This window comes from Lissotriton helveticus, chromosome 4_1 (genome assembly GCF_964261635.1).
Source record: "Lissotriton helveticus chromosome 4_1, aLisHel1.1, whole genome shotgun sequence".
Lineage (NCBI taxonomy): Eukaryota > Metazoa > Chordata > Amphibia > Caudata > Salamandridae > Lissotriton > Lissotriton helveticus.
In genome coordinates, this window is record NC_136063.1 from 2,070,502,125 (window position 1) to 2,070,517,795 (window position 15,671).

A 15,671-nucleotide genomic window follows, 5' to 3' on the forward strand; every position below is an offset into this window, starting at 1 on the left:
CCTCATTTTCTGTCTTTGTTTTACTAACTTTATCTCTCTTTCTATCTCTCCCCCTGTCTCTATATGAAATCAGAATAGCTAATTTATGTAAGGATTGCAGTATTTCGAAAATTGTTTGTTGGGAAACTGTTAGTGATTTTGTCTTGGTTATTTTCTTTTTAAAAGCTTCAAGAAAATCAAGATGAAATTGAAAATATGATGAATGCAATATTTAAAGGTGTTTTTGTGCATCGATATCGGTAAGTTAATTAGTTTGGGGCCTGGAACAATTGTTTCATACTTAATTTGACTTACTGTTTTACAACCATGTGGCTTTGTACGCAGGGAACACCTGATTCTAATCAGCTGTTTGCAATCTGATAAATGTTGTGTGTGTTTGTATTTTATAACATAACCAATCTGATATTAACTATTGCATTACTAATGAACTAGTTGGTCAAACAGCACATTTTAACATCAGTACTTAACCAACCGATTAGGAATGCTAATATATCCTAGGATGAATGTTGTTTTCATCTGTGTGGCATATATTGTTGAGTTAGAGGATGGACATATTGCACTTGAAACTCTGTCTCTTGAGTTATAGATCTTCCCCACACTCGTGGTTCGAATAGCATATTAAAAATGTGTATATTTTAAATTTAGATGTGCAGGATCTACTATGCTATTTGTTACCACCATTGAGTCTGGGTAAGGGCTAAGACTTAAGAGGTAACTCCTTGAGTGGAATATAATGTCCCTCCCCTACCTCAACAATGGTTACACATTTCATAGTAGACTGTACATACGCGCGAGTAGTTTATGCTCTAATGTTTGTATTTGTGCAGTAGTTATACACAAATGTATAGAACTATATATGTAGCATAAGGGGTTAATTTTGCACAGTGAGTTAAAATAACGTTAATGTTAAGCCTAGTGTGTATGGCCTCATTTTTCCTCAGTCAGCTGATTTTAGAATGGAATCTGAGACCATAACCACTGTTTTCTCAAATCAGCCCCATTCTACTTTCGCAATAAATATTATGACCTTTTTTCTTTGGCAATTAAAGGAGCAAATTTGCATATTAATACAATTGTTTAAATTAAGATATTAATCAATGCTTATTTCTATGGGGGTTGGGGGGGTGATGTTAAGACGTGTATTTTCTATGAGATTGTGCTGTCCACAGGTTATTAACCTGGGTTGTTTGGGATATTTCTAAAGTAACTGAGCGAGAAATGTTTTGTTTAGGATGCCTGTCTTTTGGTCCCAGGTATCATCCCTGGGCAGTATGGTTACATACCACAACCATATATGTTTAATTCTGTTGAGGTGCCAGATCTCTCATATCCTGATAGACTGATTAAGGTTATGTGTTAAATGCATTTGTAAACTTTTCAACAAACTTTTACCCAAAGCACAACAAGTTTGCAGAATGTGTAGGATTAGATCACATGATTTGCTCACTTGGGCCACCTAGGGTTGGACTCAGAGCATTGGAAGTTGTTTTTCTTCTAAGGAGTCTTTCTCACGTTGACTCTTGATACCTCCACCTAAAGCCCCCAATTCATCAGGGAACAAATTGATCTTTATATCTGTTAGAAATGCAGAATGCCAAGACTTTGTAACCAGATACCCACATAATCCTTTAAATGGTAAATGAGTGTAAGTAATGCATGCAGTAATTTTCTCAGATAGCTCTACATATCCTTTTCCCACATTTCCTTTAATCATGAAGGTGGTCAACTGGTTCCAGGATGACCTGAATTCTGATAACTGTAGCACTGGCTCGACAAACACGCTACATTCACATGACCATGTCAATAGCATAGCCTAGGAAAACGCCTCCATTCCAAAAAAGTGAAGCTCTCCCATCCTTAATTCAATGTCATTAAACTGGAGTAAGACTGGAGTCTTAGAATTTAGACTCTTAGACTTAACTTGAAGGTGCTTCTAGATTTAAGAGGCACAGAGACTTTCCCCACAGATGTATTATGCAGCAAAGTGAAAAGTTTCACATTGAGATATTTCTCGACCATTGCATGCCACATAGGCAGATACCTCTGCCCATGTCTGGGGTCAACAAATAAAATCACCCTTCTGATGGATATTTCTGCCTGCAGATACCTCACCTCTTGAATGTCCATGGTGCCATACAGAATTGTTCAGTACCTCCACGCTACTAGGGGCTGGCTCCATGTCATTTCTGAACCTGCACCACTGTGAGATCATTGAGTAATGAAGCACCCTGTTGTAATTTTCCTTGCCCTTCAACATGGAATTTGCTGATTTACTCTGAGACAGTTTTAATAAATGTGTTATGTAAAATTGGTTCAATTGGGGATGTATCCTCATACGTGTTTAGGTTTCTAGCCTGTAGGGATTGGATTGTGAGGATTAGATGTCAATTAGGTACCTGCATTACTTTTTTCTGTGGTGCCTGGGATTGGAATGTGACTCAAGGTCAGATGGCTTTTGCCCCAATGTAAATTAAATCGCTGTTAAGAAAAGGAGGGGGTGCTAAACCTTTCATAGCCAGGCACGTGAAAGGTATCTGTAGTTTTATGCCTAAAACCAAGTTCTCGTTCTCTCTTAAAACAGCACATAGATATGAAAAAGAAGCAACATTGTACCTCCTGGAAGGGTGAGGTCCCAGGCATTCTCCAGCCCTTTTGTAGTAGTTGTCTGAGTTGGTGGAGATATCTGATCTGATAGACATCTAGCCACAGATTCCTTCCCTTCGAATTATCCCCAGGCATCAGATTGTCTGCGGAAAGTTTTTTGGTCAGCAGTGCTCCTGCGCACCGTTAGGTGTTATCATTTGGGTCCGTGTGGTGTTGTCGGCATTGTCCGCCTCCACATGGCGGCGTCCGCCTCCGCATGGCATTGTCGGCATAGCATGTCTCCGTATGGTGTTGTTGCCATTGTCTGCGCTGCAAGTGACGTGTACGTGCCTATATTGGCACTACTCCACTGTAATGACATAAGTTCTTTTCTTTCTGTGCCAGTCAGTGCAGATCCGGAGGAAGCCACCCCAGCCATTTTTTTTACTTTTTGTCGAAGTCTTTTTGAGAATCTTACCCTTTTGTGGCAGAATTTCAACTAGCAAGGCCAGCTTCAAGCCCTGCAGCATCCATCATAATCCTATGTCTGTGACAGACCCGCGGTTGGAAGCTGGTGCTGTATATACTATACCAAAGTAAGCTATAGTGTGCCCAGAGTCCAGTGGATTCCCATAGGGCTTACAGAGGCTAAAGTAAGTAATACTAATGCTCTTTTGTAGTAGTGAAGATAGTGAAGTAAGTGTTACCTTTTTGCACTGAAAACAACATTGATTCTTCTGTTCTCAGCATTGTTATACAATGGGCACTGTCAAGGCATACATGGTTTCCTTATTGGCATTTTCTGCTTTCCAGACCAGGCTTCCATTTTTAACTTTTATAAGATTTTTGAAGGTACTAAGAAAATCTATTTCCACCTATCCTGTTAGTTATGCCACAGTGCGATTAGTACTTGTTAATTACTTTTCTGATATGTTATTCTTTTGAGACTCTTCATAGTTGTTAGTTAAGACTATTGATGCTTAAAGCGTTTTTTTGTAGTTATTTCAGCAAGGCATGTCACGTACATATATTTTTTCCCCCAGACAAGTTGCTATTTTGAACCAAAACTATTTTTCTTTCCAAGGGTGGGGACCTATTTTAACTAGTTCAATCTATAATGCTTTCTTCCTCAGTATATTCTCCCCAAGGGATTTCAGAGACTTGACCCTAGAAAAGTGGTGGTTGTTACATCGTCTGCTTTATAGTGATCAGCCCTGAGATCTTTATCCTCCTGGATTCTTTATTGCAACAAGATGTGCTTTGCCCTTTCGTCAAAGATGTCTCGATGACTGACCTCTGTAAGACTCCTGTCGGGCTGAAATAAGGGCTTCCATTCACCAAACATTCTTTGGACTCTATGGTGAGAAGGGATGGCCATTTTGCACATTCAGTATTGCAGAATATCCTGGTATAGCCATACGTTCAGTCCCACCTTTTAATGTAATAGGGGACTGCACTTTGTAATTTTATTAAAGAGATTTGGAATCTGCAGTTATATGTATCCTGCTGAAGAAAAAACTTACTTTGGTAACGTTCTTTCTGGTGGATACTCGATTCATCTGCAGATTCCGCATTGATTCCTCCCACATCCCAATTCTGAATGATGTTTAAAGTAAGACATTTTTTTAAAGTCCCAAACTCGCTTGTTGCGCTGTACCCTCACAATTTGGTGTGCTCCTTCTAGTTGTTGCCTGAAAGGGAGCGGAAGTAATTGACAGGGTGTTAACATCTAGGTGCCGGGGTGGGCACTTTATGGCTCCAGTGGTATGACCGTGGTGTTGTTTCTGGCTCTGACAATGGTACAAGCATACCCTACTGGTGTGGAGGATCTGTTAAGTTTCCAGATTTAATCTCACACCTGGGATATTTGAGGTGAGGAATCTGCAGATAGATTAAGTATTATCTATGGGGGCGCTAGAGGGTGCGCAAACAGAATGGCCGCCTTGTAGTGAGGCTCCTGTTTCCTGGGTCGAATATCCTATAATTATCCTGAACTACTGGAGCGGACCTGGGCAAAAATGATGCGGTTTTGAAGAAATAGTGTTTCCCCAGTCCCGGTCCGAGTTTGGAGGCGCTTCGATATACTACGGCTGCAGGAGAGCCGGGGATTGACACGAGGAAGGCAGGCTGGACCGCTGGCCGCGATTGATGGCGGAGCTGTACCTGCTACCTCTGGCGGATTGTGATCGCCTGCCCCCCCCCCTAAATAGGATCACGCATAAGGATTCATTGGGCAGGGGCAGTGAAGCGGGATTGCAGAGTGGTGGACAGGCTTGCGGACCACTCATACACGCTGGCCTGTAACAGCCCAGACCGAGACACAAAGGCCGCATCTCAGCGGGGCATGGGACTGTTGTAAGCATACCTGCCACGCGCATGTTAGCGTGACGGGGGGGATTTGGACGGCGTTAAGTACCTGCTACCGGCTCTGAGTTGCTCTACCAGCGAGGGGACAACGCCGGACGGCGCGAACTGCAGCTGGGAGAATCTGGATGTGCTGGACCTTGAGCAGGGCCTGGAATCACTCGTGCAAGTAGATGAAGCCCCCGGAATGTCGCATTAAACACCAGAGAAACTTGGTGCACTGTGTGGCGAGAATTGGTGCTGTGCTGAGGCACTTCGAACTGTGCTCACTCCCTCTATTGGACCCATTCCCACAATTTCCCCTATTACAATCAGAAATATTTAGCTGCACAGTTTGTTTACTTGAGTAGCTTCATAGCGCTACACCTAGCGCTGAGGGGCATATTAGAAGAGCTCGCTACGTAGTGGCCCTAACATTGCAATACAGCACGGAAGGCAGATCGGGATCCTTGACCACTCATATATTGGCGAGCTGTGACAAAATACGGCGGCGCAGGCGTCCCCTCGAGGCGCTGGCTGGCCCTACAGCTAAGAATGGCGATGCGGAAGAGGCGCAGATACGCTGAAACACATAAGCGCCTGCGCAGTGTTACCAACCAGATCTGTCCAATACCCCACTTGCAGGCGAGCCCAGCAGACGTACGGGAAAACCAGCGCAGAGGTCTCCAGATTGAACTGAGGACTATTGGCGACAGGTGGAGTGGCGCGGGTCATGGACTCTGCCCTGGGCCGGGCTGCGCTACCAAGCAGGCTCCACTGGAAAGCCGAGAGTCGCTTATGTACACCCGTGTGGACACGCACTGACGGCTGTACCGCGGAGCTGAGAGGGCCACACCACGCTGACCGGTGGACCGGCGAATTAACATCGGACAGCAATAATAGTGTCGGATTGGTGGATCAGCGCCCAGTGTGGAGGAGACACCATGGTGAAACCAGGCAACCGCCAGCCAAAACTTAACTTTGACGCTGCCAAGAAGGGTTCAAATCCAAACTCAGAGGAACCTACCATGAAGGGTGCAGATGTAGCGGGAAGCAGCCCGCAGCCCATGGACTTAGATATGCAGCAAATACTACAAGAAATGAGACAGGGGTTTGCTACAGTAGTGGATAAAGTTGACCGGATGTCCTCCAGAATGGATAAGATGGTGCACAAAATGGACCAACATGAGGAACGGATTACTGAAACCGAACAACGCATATCGGAGAATGATGATACTACCGCAAGCCACACGACACAGCTGGCCAGGATGGATAACCTATTACGTGTAATTGCTGCGAAGAATGAGGATTTGGAGGCCTGCAGTAGGCGCAATAACATTCGCGTTACGGGCATTCCAGAATCCACAGACACTGGGCGAATGGAGGACTATATAGAAAAGCTACTCCTAACATCCATTGGCATCGAGCCCTTCTCTGCACACCTCATCGTTGAACGCGCACATCGTTCCCTGGGCCCCGTGCCAAAACCTGGAGCACCGCCAAGGCCCATCATAGCGCGTCTCTTAAATTATCGCAACCGGGCTGTGGCTCCAAAGGCAGCCCGCCTAAACCAGGGAACACACTCGGTAACTCTGGGCATTAAGCTTGCCTCATCTCTACAACGGCCCCCCACAGACGCCGGGGATGCCTGGTTTCACCCTGGAGATACCCAGAAAGGGACCATCTCACAGGGAAAACCAGGACGGGTTCCCCAGCGGTCTACAGCGCCAGGACACTCGGGTAGAGTAACAGTGCGCTTTACAAGTATCCCACATTTACATTTACAAGAGACGCTAGGTCTCTTTTGTGGGGCCCGATGATGAAGTATGTCATCACTAGGTGGTGAGTGAGGGCTTTCCTTAACGCCTTAAGTGAAGTTGTTTACCTGCTCCTAACGGTGTTTTAATACTACCATGGAACACTCTTGTCTTGTTTATTGATTAATACTGGGGTATAAGAGTGTCCCACTACCCTCCCTGCCTCTCTTTTTGTTTTGACATATTATCTGGAACTACAGCCCTGTGGATGCACCTTGCTTCAAAAGGATTAAAGAGTAGACATCCTGCAAGCTACAAGTTAACAGAACTCACCTGGAACCATCACCACCAAGAGACCCCTGCCTGGAGTACCTCAAGTGGCTTTTTAAGGGTTTTGTCCAGGTGCACTGTGGGATTTGTGGTACCAACCTTTCAAGGACTATCTTGGAGCTACCAGACCTTTGGGTTATGTTTTGAGCCCTCAAGGGGAACTTAAGGAAGAAGTTCCAGAAGTTTGGAGAGGTTGTTAGGAACAAAAAGCTCCATAAGGTGACCGGCTCAACAGTGAGACCTTCAACCTCGACCCTGCCTCGATTCGGCCCGCTGAAGAGCTCCGGAGGTACGACTTCCAGAGTTTGTACGGGAGTTCCCTGAAAGTCAAGCTTACAAACCCTCTCTAATCCAGCCTGATGAAGAGCAGCGAGGACCCTTGGAAGAAAAAGCTCCAGAAAGGTTTCTCAGTCGGAAGGTAACATTTTGACAGAGGCCTACTGCGAGGGGTATGAGAGCAGGGCTCCATACCGATCGGCCTAAAACTTTGACTTTGTCCTGGTCAAGCGTGAACAGAGGTCCCAGAGTGGCGCTATAGGCTTTTAAGCACTATAAAGTGGTAATTCTTTTTAAAAAATCATATCTTTCGGTTCCCTACATTTGATTTATGTTGTTTTGGTGTCATTTTAAAGATAAACATAGTTCACAATATTTTAAATTTGTATGTTGTCTTAATTATTTACTGAATTGTTGTTTGTTAATGCTTTATATACTTCTCTCCTAAGTTAAGACTGCCTGCTCGCAACCAAGCTACCAAGAGTTGAGCATGGGAATATTTTATAGAGACCTATACTGAGCCCTAGACCGTGCTAGTGGCTTTATTGCCAGTGATGGATACATATTTACCGCTACTAATAACAGACTTTCCGACATCCACCAACAAGATTGTTACTGAAGTTAGCCACCTTTTTCCATTACTGAGAAAATCTTTCTTCACTTTTTGGACGAAGTGAAACAAGTTATCGTCTGTTTAACAATCCCTGCCAGGTTAGAATTTGAGCAGTCTAGTGTTTCTAGTCTAGTCTTTCTGTCTTTTGTTTATGCATTAAGCTCTTTTCTCAAGGTATTTTGTAGCTATAAAGTTTTTGAGAATGACTAGTAAACCTAAGGGACTCGGTTAAATAACCTTATTTAGATATATGTTGCTTCAAGTTTGTCATGAGAAGATATCCAAAGTTGATACCAAATATTGTTACACCTCTCCATTATGTCAGCTCAATTGCTAGATATCTAACAGAACCCATATGAAGTTTTAGAAAAGTCTAATGTGGACCGGATAGAGTCCGTCGACAGATGAGCATATTTTTTTGTACCCTATGCTTCTCACTCACTGGGCAAATCTATGCACAGGACCAAGAGTGCATTCTACTATGAAGAATGGTACCAATGTCTCATTGAAATGCTTCCTTATTTGTAGGGTGGTTGTTTATTGTTGTCCTGACTCTTCTGCTACCGTAATACAAGAATTTTAGCATTTAAGCGTTCCCCCTGGAAATTAATCTCCTTACGCGTGATAGTTGAAATACTTTTTTGCAGACCTGCACTATGTGTACACTATTTGACGAGGATAACATTAATTTACATTCTATGAAAATGGGTTAACGTGCCCCCCCAAGATCCATCACGCTTTCTTTCAGGAAGTTATTATAATGTACTTTAAATTCTGACACTGCACATGGGTAAAACCTTAAATTCTGACATTAGAGTATTCTGATGGACTTTAAATGACTGTTCATATTCTGTAAGGGCATTCTTTTTTTGCTTCATGCGGAGCATTTGACAGTTCAGTTTGACATCCAACAAAAATGGAAAGCCTGTCCCAAACAGCCAATTTTGGTCCAGAGTATATAGTCATTTAGTGATGACAACTCATGGGAACACAACTGTGTAGCAAAATGCCCATATGCTTTACAGTAATTGTATGTTTTGACTGTTTACTTACTTTTGTCTCCATGTAGGGATTCAATAGCTGAGATCCGTGCCATCTGTATTGAGGAGATTGGGGTGTGGATGAAGATGTATAGTGATGCCTTTCTTAACGATAGTTATTTAAAATATGTTGGTTGGACTATGCATGATAAGGTAAATAAGGAATTTCCAATTGCTAGAACAAATGTTTTTTTTTGGTACTAGGGTCTGATTTGTTTTACTATTAACTTTCTGTTGCAAAATATTTTGTAGAACAGTGCATATGCTTAGATTTAAATGATCATTTGTTGAGAACTTGATCAAGAGATGTAAATGTGAAAGCACTATAGCTTGATAATACATGTTATCCATGTTAACTCCTCTGATAAACCTAACTTTGGTCTAGAGTTGCACTGTTGTGTATCTATTGTACTATTCAAAAATTCTATGAGAGGGTGAGATGTAGGATGAAGTAGATTACCATTAAATTTCCCTTTACACCCTAATCATTATGGAATTCCATTAACTACTTACCGTTGCTACATTTTAGTTGCTGCACATCAGCCCTAAAACCCAGCATTTTTGAAGGACAGCACTGTTTCTTTAAATGGCTTACCTTCATGAGCAGTCTTAGATAGTTATTTAGTTTTTATGCATTTGTGAAACCTAAAAAGGTGGTTTCAAGTGCACTTTATCAGTCATATTTAGGAACTGCCACAAATGTAGCTTCTAAAAAGATGACACAAATAAAACATGATATACAGCAAATATATTGATATACCACATTGCATAACTGTTTTCTCCTATTCCATTCTCTTAAACTATTTCCTCATTTCCCGAATGTTCAAAATGAAGTGTTACTTGGTTCCTTATATACAGTTGGAAATAATTGTATTTTTGTATCACCGGTAATGTACATATAAAAATTTTCCTAATCACCAGCTTTACTGTGCTCACTAACATTCCGCAGTCCTGATTAAAATTTGGTGACTGGTCCTCTGTTAAAATGCATCTAAACGAGAACCATTTTCACTTATTGTTTGATATGATACTGTTATTTAAATCTAACTGATAATATCCCTTTTGTGACAAACCATTAAAATTGCAAATTGGAAACCTAAAATGAAGATAATAACTTTAACGGTTTTCTTGAGAATTAAAATGACTTGTGAAAAGAACATTGTTTAATAGTAAAACTAGATTACCTTTCATGAAAGTAAAAAAAAATAATCTGCATGTGTCTTTTTTTAACTTTTGTTTAGCAAGGCGAAGTGAGACTGAAATGTCTCACAGCTCTGCAGGGGCTTTATTATAACAGAGATCTTAATTCCCGATTGGAGCTATTCACCAGCCGATTTAAGGTTAGTGTTACTTTTCATTGACTAACAGTAACTAGAGACCTGTGATATTTCCACCTTAATTCTCTTGGTTCTTTTCCTTTGTAGGATAGAATTGTCTCGATGACTCTTGACAAGGAATATGATGTTGCGGTGCAGGCAATAAAACTGTTAACTCTTGTTTTACAGTAAGTTTTGTACGTTTCAGTCTTCATTCACCAACATTAATAGTGCTCATTAGTAATGTAACCTACCTAAGGTGTATATGTAGTACTTACTTTACAGCCACTTACAGCCACTTATAAACACTAGAAACTTGTTTGTGTTAGCCATAAATATGCCTGGTTGTCACCACCTTCAGTTTATTGAAGCTCCATTTATGCTTTTAATTTTTATTTGAGCATTGTGATGCCAAAAAATGCTCTTCACATATGAAAAGATTAAGTGTTATATTTCTATATTGGAAGCCTGGAAATATATTTGATTGGTTACATATAACAAATATCATCACCTTACAGTCCAGCTCTTTGAAATTCAGCAGCAATTATTTAGTCTGTTTTTCAGTATGTTTCTACTTAGATTGAAAACTATCAACCCATTTCTGAATGATCTGCAGATATTCACTGTTGTGATTTTAGACCAAGGGAAAAACACATGCAGAGGTGAAATGTATGTGTTTGTTAGCTCTGTATATGGAGCAAGAACCACAGCTTAATTGTCTGAAATCACTTGACGATCAATAGTCCTAGTACGAAAAAAAGGTATTTGTCCCTCCTATCATAAGTAGCACAGAATTATGATCACAATTGTAGCCCATTATTTTCTTTATCATTTCATCACTTCATGCAGGGAGCAACCGCATGAAAGATAACCTTGCTCCTGCTTCTATTAGAATTGGTAGGCTATGTCTCCTCCGAACACGAACACCAGCTTTCCCAGACTATGTTCAGCCTTTTGGGCTTCACCAGTGGAATGCTTGACTAAATCTCAGCCAATGGTAATTTTCTGGTTCACATTCCAGTCTCTCAAACCAAAGAATGTGGATTCTAATTTTCATTGATAAGATTTGTAGCTCTCGGCACTGCCAGAAAACTTTGTTTAAGGTGGTTAATAAATTCTTTTTTGCCTCCTCCTTCGCTCTCCCAACCTCAATGCAATGAGTTAGCATTGTTCTTTTACAACAAAGTCAAGACCATCTACGCCCAACTTGCTGCAGATGCTATTCAGCAAGGGAATATAACGCTTCCTGTTGGTCTCTTGGCAGGTTTCCCTGAATTTCCTTCCCAGACATCTGTGCCGGAGTACTCAGAACAGATTAGTTCTTGGCCTCCTCTGGACTTGCCTTCTTGTGAGCTCTATCAAATTTGTCTCCCCTACTGATCCTCTTCCCCCCCTTCTAAACTCAGTCTTCTGGACGACTCAGTCCTTCTTGTGATCCTTAATTTACATAACAAATCTTTAAGTACAGGTTCGGTACCGAAGGGGTGGAAGCATGCCCTTGTCCTTCTTTTACTAAAAAAGGTAGGTCTTGATCCGCTTTGTGGGTCCAATTTCCATCCTATTTCTCTTCTTTCTGTGTTTACTTAAATTCTGGAGCAGCACATTAACACATTGCTTTCCTCTTTTGTCACTACTTACAATTTGCTACATCCATCTGTCTGGATTCAGACGTGGCCATAGTACTGAGTCTGCTCTTCTCGAGGTCACTGAGCATCTCCGACTTCAACTTCTTTCCGGGGGCCCCTCCACGCTCATTCTGTTGGATACAAGCGCTGCGTCCAATACGGTATCTCATTCCATTCTGTTGGACCGTCTCAAAGCCATTGGTATGGTTGGCCTGGCACTAAAGTGGCTGATGTCTTTCCTTACTGAAAGTACCTTTCAGGTTTTCTCTAATGAAGTCAGATTGCACACGTTCGAGTTAACCTCCGGAGTTCCTCAGGGCTCCATTTTGAGCCCTTACTTTTTAATATATAAGTTCATCCCTTGGCCGACATTGCAGAGAAGTCTGGTCTGATTATCTTCTATGGTGACGATATTCAGATCGTCCTCTCCCTTTCCGCAGCTCGGCACCAGGATCCTTCCTTATTGCAGTTAGGTCTGCGGAATGTTTCATCTTGGCTGACCAGCAATGCCCTGAAGCTTAACAGTTCTAAAACTGAGGTGCTTCTTCAGGGCAATAACCCTGAACCCTGTGGTGTTAAACACTGGCCTGATGATTTTGGCCCTGTGCCTGTTTCTGTCTCCAAAGTTAAAAACCTGGGTTTTATTATTGACAAACAGCTGTCTTAAACCGCAGGTCTCCAGGGTGGCGTCATCCTGCTTTGCTGCTCTCAGGTGAATTTAAAAAATCCTCCGTTTAATTCCATTGGTGGCTCAGAGAACGGTTGTGCAGGCTCTGGTGGTATCCAGGTTGGACTGCGGCAACGTCCTGTATCTGGGTGCAGATAAAGCCTCTTTACATGGATTACAGGTCTTTCAGGATGCTGCTCCTAGTCTACTTTTCCACCTGCCAAGATCTGCCTCGGCGTCTCCTCTGCTTCGCCTACTTCATTGGTGTAAAATCAATAAGCGTATTGAGTTCAAGACTCTCTGCTACGTGTTCCGTGCCAAATGGGGCCTTGCTCCTTCTTATATTCAAAGCCTGCTCACACCTTATGTTCTGGCTTGACAGATGCGTTGTTCAAGCCTTTCATCATTATTTTCAGTCCCCAGGTTCCGTCTGGTCCGTATGAGGGGACGCTCTTTCTCTTGTAAATGTAAATGTGTGTATACTTGTGAAGCGCACTGCCGCCCCATCTCGGGGCATCCTGGCGCTGTATACCGCTGTGGAACCCTTCCTGGCTTTCCCAGTGAGATGCCCCCTCCAGGGCACCCCCAAGGTGAAGCCAGGCATCCCAGTGCTGTTAGGGCCGTTGTGGAGATTAAGCAAGCTATTGACCCCAGGCTCTGGAATGCCCTTCCGATTGACCTTAGGGGCTGTCATTCCCTGCTTGCCTTCCGTAAAGGCTTAAAGATGGTGCTGTTCAGTCCTTTGGTCTGATTTTATTCTTTGTGATCTCGTCCTTTGTCATTGTCTAGCTGTATCTGCCCCACCATTGGCCTCCACCGTTGGGTAGCTCTGCGCTTTATAAGTGTAATAACAATAATAATAATAAATAACCAAGCAGCAAATGATACTGGATGTCCTGCAAGAAATCAGAAAGATATGTACACTAAATACATCAAATGATTACTTTGGATGTGCGCTCTGCCTCACTTACACATCACAAAGAAAAAATCTCAACTGATTATTGCCATTGGAAACTGAATATGCACCCATAAACAGGCACGCATCACAATGGCACTTAATCAGAAATGAAACATTTCACCTGGCGCAAACACTGCCTCTTAGCCCACTCCAGACTGGGGAATTTACAGCCGGGGTTAAGAGCCTGAGCAACCAGGGTTCCGCTGCACCTAAGTAGACGCGTCGGTCCCATTCGGGTTCCAAAATCCCGATTTCTAAGCCAACAACCCTCCGCTTTATAGTCTCATCACACACTAGAAGGTTCAAGAGTCTTTCCCTCTGCACCAAGGAATCTTCCTAGAATTGGCCACCTTCTATGCAAGCATTCCAGGGCAAAAGGAGTTCTCACGTTCCCTCTACATTCTCACATGTTCTAGCCTTTATCCTAACGAAGTTTACGAAAGGCTTCCAGGGTACATTAAACAATATCGTCTAAACAAAGCAACCTTGAATGTGATTAACCCAAACAACTTGCAAACACTCTGGGGTCCTGTCTGTACGTGCAGAAAAGCTCAAGCAAGGCAGAGTCAGAATTCAGGATAACATGAGGCCATGTCATATCCAATAGTAAGAATTACATAATACTTCCCAATGTACAACACAATGCACATTTGTGCACCACTGCCTATAACATCACCCACTACATCTCTGTGTACAACTTAATGTACATTTGAGCACCACTGCTCATAACACTGCACCTCGAGACCAGAAAGTACATTCAACACCCCCCCTCTCTCTCTCATGCTTTCAAATGCACATCCCACACATTCTGTTCTTGGCAAGGCTGTTCTATTGTGACAGCTCCCTCTGTAAGACTGCAAGATTACAAGAGAGAAACCTACGGGAGAAACCAGGCATATACAAGACATACATTCATGCTAGAGTAAAGTACAACAGCAATAGATAATTAGAATTATGGCAGTCAAAGGTCATCACATGATGTCAAACCATAGGAGTGCCTCTAGCACTACATAAGCACAACCCTTAGACTCCGCCATCTTGCAGTTGGGGGGACCCAGCCAACAAGAGTGAGGCATATGCCCCCCTCCCACTGGAGGGTGGCATAATTGGGGTTTTACCCACCCCATGGAAGGGACCCATTGGACCCAACCTTTACTCACCTATAACTCCCCTTAATCTAGCATTTAGGGGCAATCCTGAACCTTGCCTCCTCAGACAAGAATCGACAAGAAGAAGGTCCGAAGAAGCTGTGCTGATGTAAGAGGACGACGACGCCCACTGACTTGGCCTGTCCCCACCTCAAACCTGCTCCAGTGAAATCCCGGTTTGTCCTGCAGCCAGCACCCTCAAGAACCCCGACCTGCCCTGCCTTCCAATCCGAAGACTTTTTCTCCTGTGAGTACTGGATTTGCTCACCCACAGACTCCGGCCCCAGCCAAAACCACGAGTCTACACTACTCTGCCCCCGACGGCCCGATTTCGAGTAGCCCAACAGCACGAGGTGGCCTCCCTGGCAGTCCTGATCTGAGATCTAGTGATGTCTGACTTGCCTTGAATCTCCCACAAAGCCTGCAGCCCCTTTCTGGAGGATCCCCCCGAACACGACCTAAGCTTGTAACAAAAACTTGACGCCTAAGGACAACCCTGCACCGAAGTCCCATGACCTTGGGTGGCCCAACCAACAGTGTCCCAACATCCCCAGGCATCCCAACGTACCTCTCCAACCGGTGGTTACCTCCAGAAGATCTTTGTCCCAAGCCTATAGTCTTAGTTGCAACCGGAGATTCCCCATTGAAAACAGGGGACCCAACACCAAAACATCACCCAGCCTCCACTGCATGTGTACACTGGGTGCTAACTCTGATTCCCCTTTGCCATGAGCCCATCACCAGACTCGCACAACCTTGTGGCCTGCTTGTGAGCAGCCACTAACCGTAGGCCCCTCAGCCCCAATTGGATAACATTGGGCCTCAGTAGTCTGCAACCGGCTGCCCTAGTGCATCCTTGACCCTGGGGGAACACTGGTTCTAGCCCCAGAATACCAACTCCCACAAACATTTACTTACCTGCAAACCATTAACTTCATTTTTTGCCATAGGAATACATTGACTGTTTTTCCTTAAAGTGTGGAGTTGGTTTGTATGGAACATTGAAAATCTGTGC

The 15,671-nt window shown here is 43.3% G+C and overlaps 1 protein-coding gene across 3 annotated transcripts in view; it reads left to right on the forward strand.

The window, feature by feature from the left end:
* The window catches only part of STAG2 (STAG2 cohesin complex component), a 1,493,174-nt gene that overhangs the window by 530,549 nt on the left and 946,954 nt on the right, over nt 1–15,671 (forward strand). For all 3 annotated transcript variants that reach the window (XM_078688751.1, XM_078688750.1, XM_078688752.1), the window contains 4 exons: nt 166–239; nt 8,972–9,095; nt 10,184–10,282; nt 10,367–10,446. In XM_078688751.1, the coding sequence (XP_078544877.1) occupies nt 166–239; nt 8,972–9,095; nt 10,184–10,282; nt 10,367–10,446 (377 nt within the window). The remainder of the gene's footprint in view (nt 1–165; nt 240–8,971; nt 9,096–10,183; nt 10,283–10,366; nt 10,447–15,671) is intronic.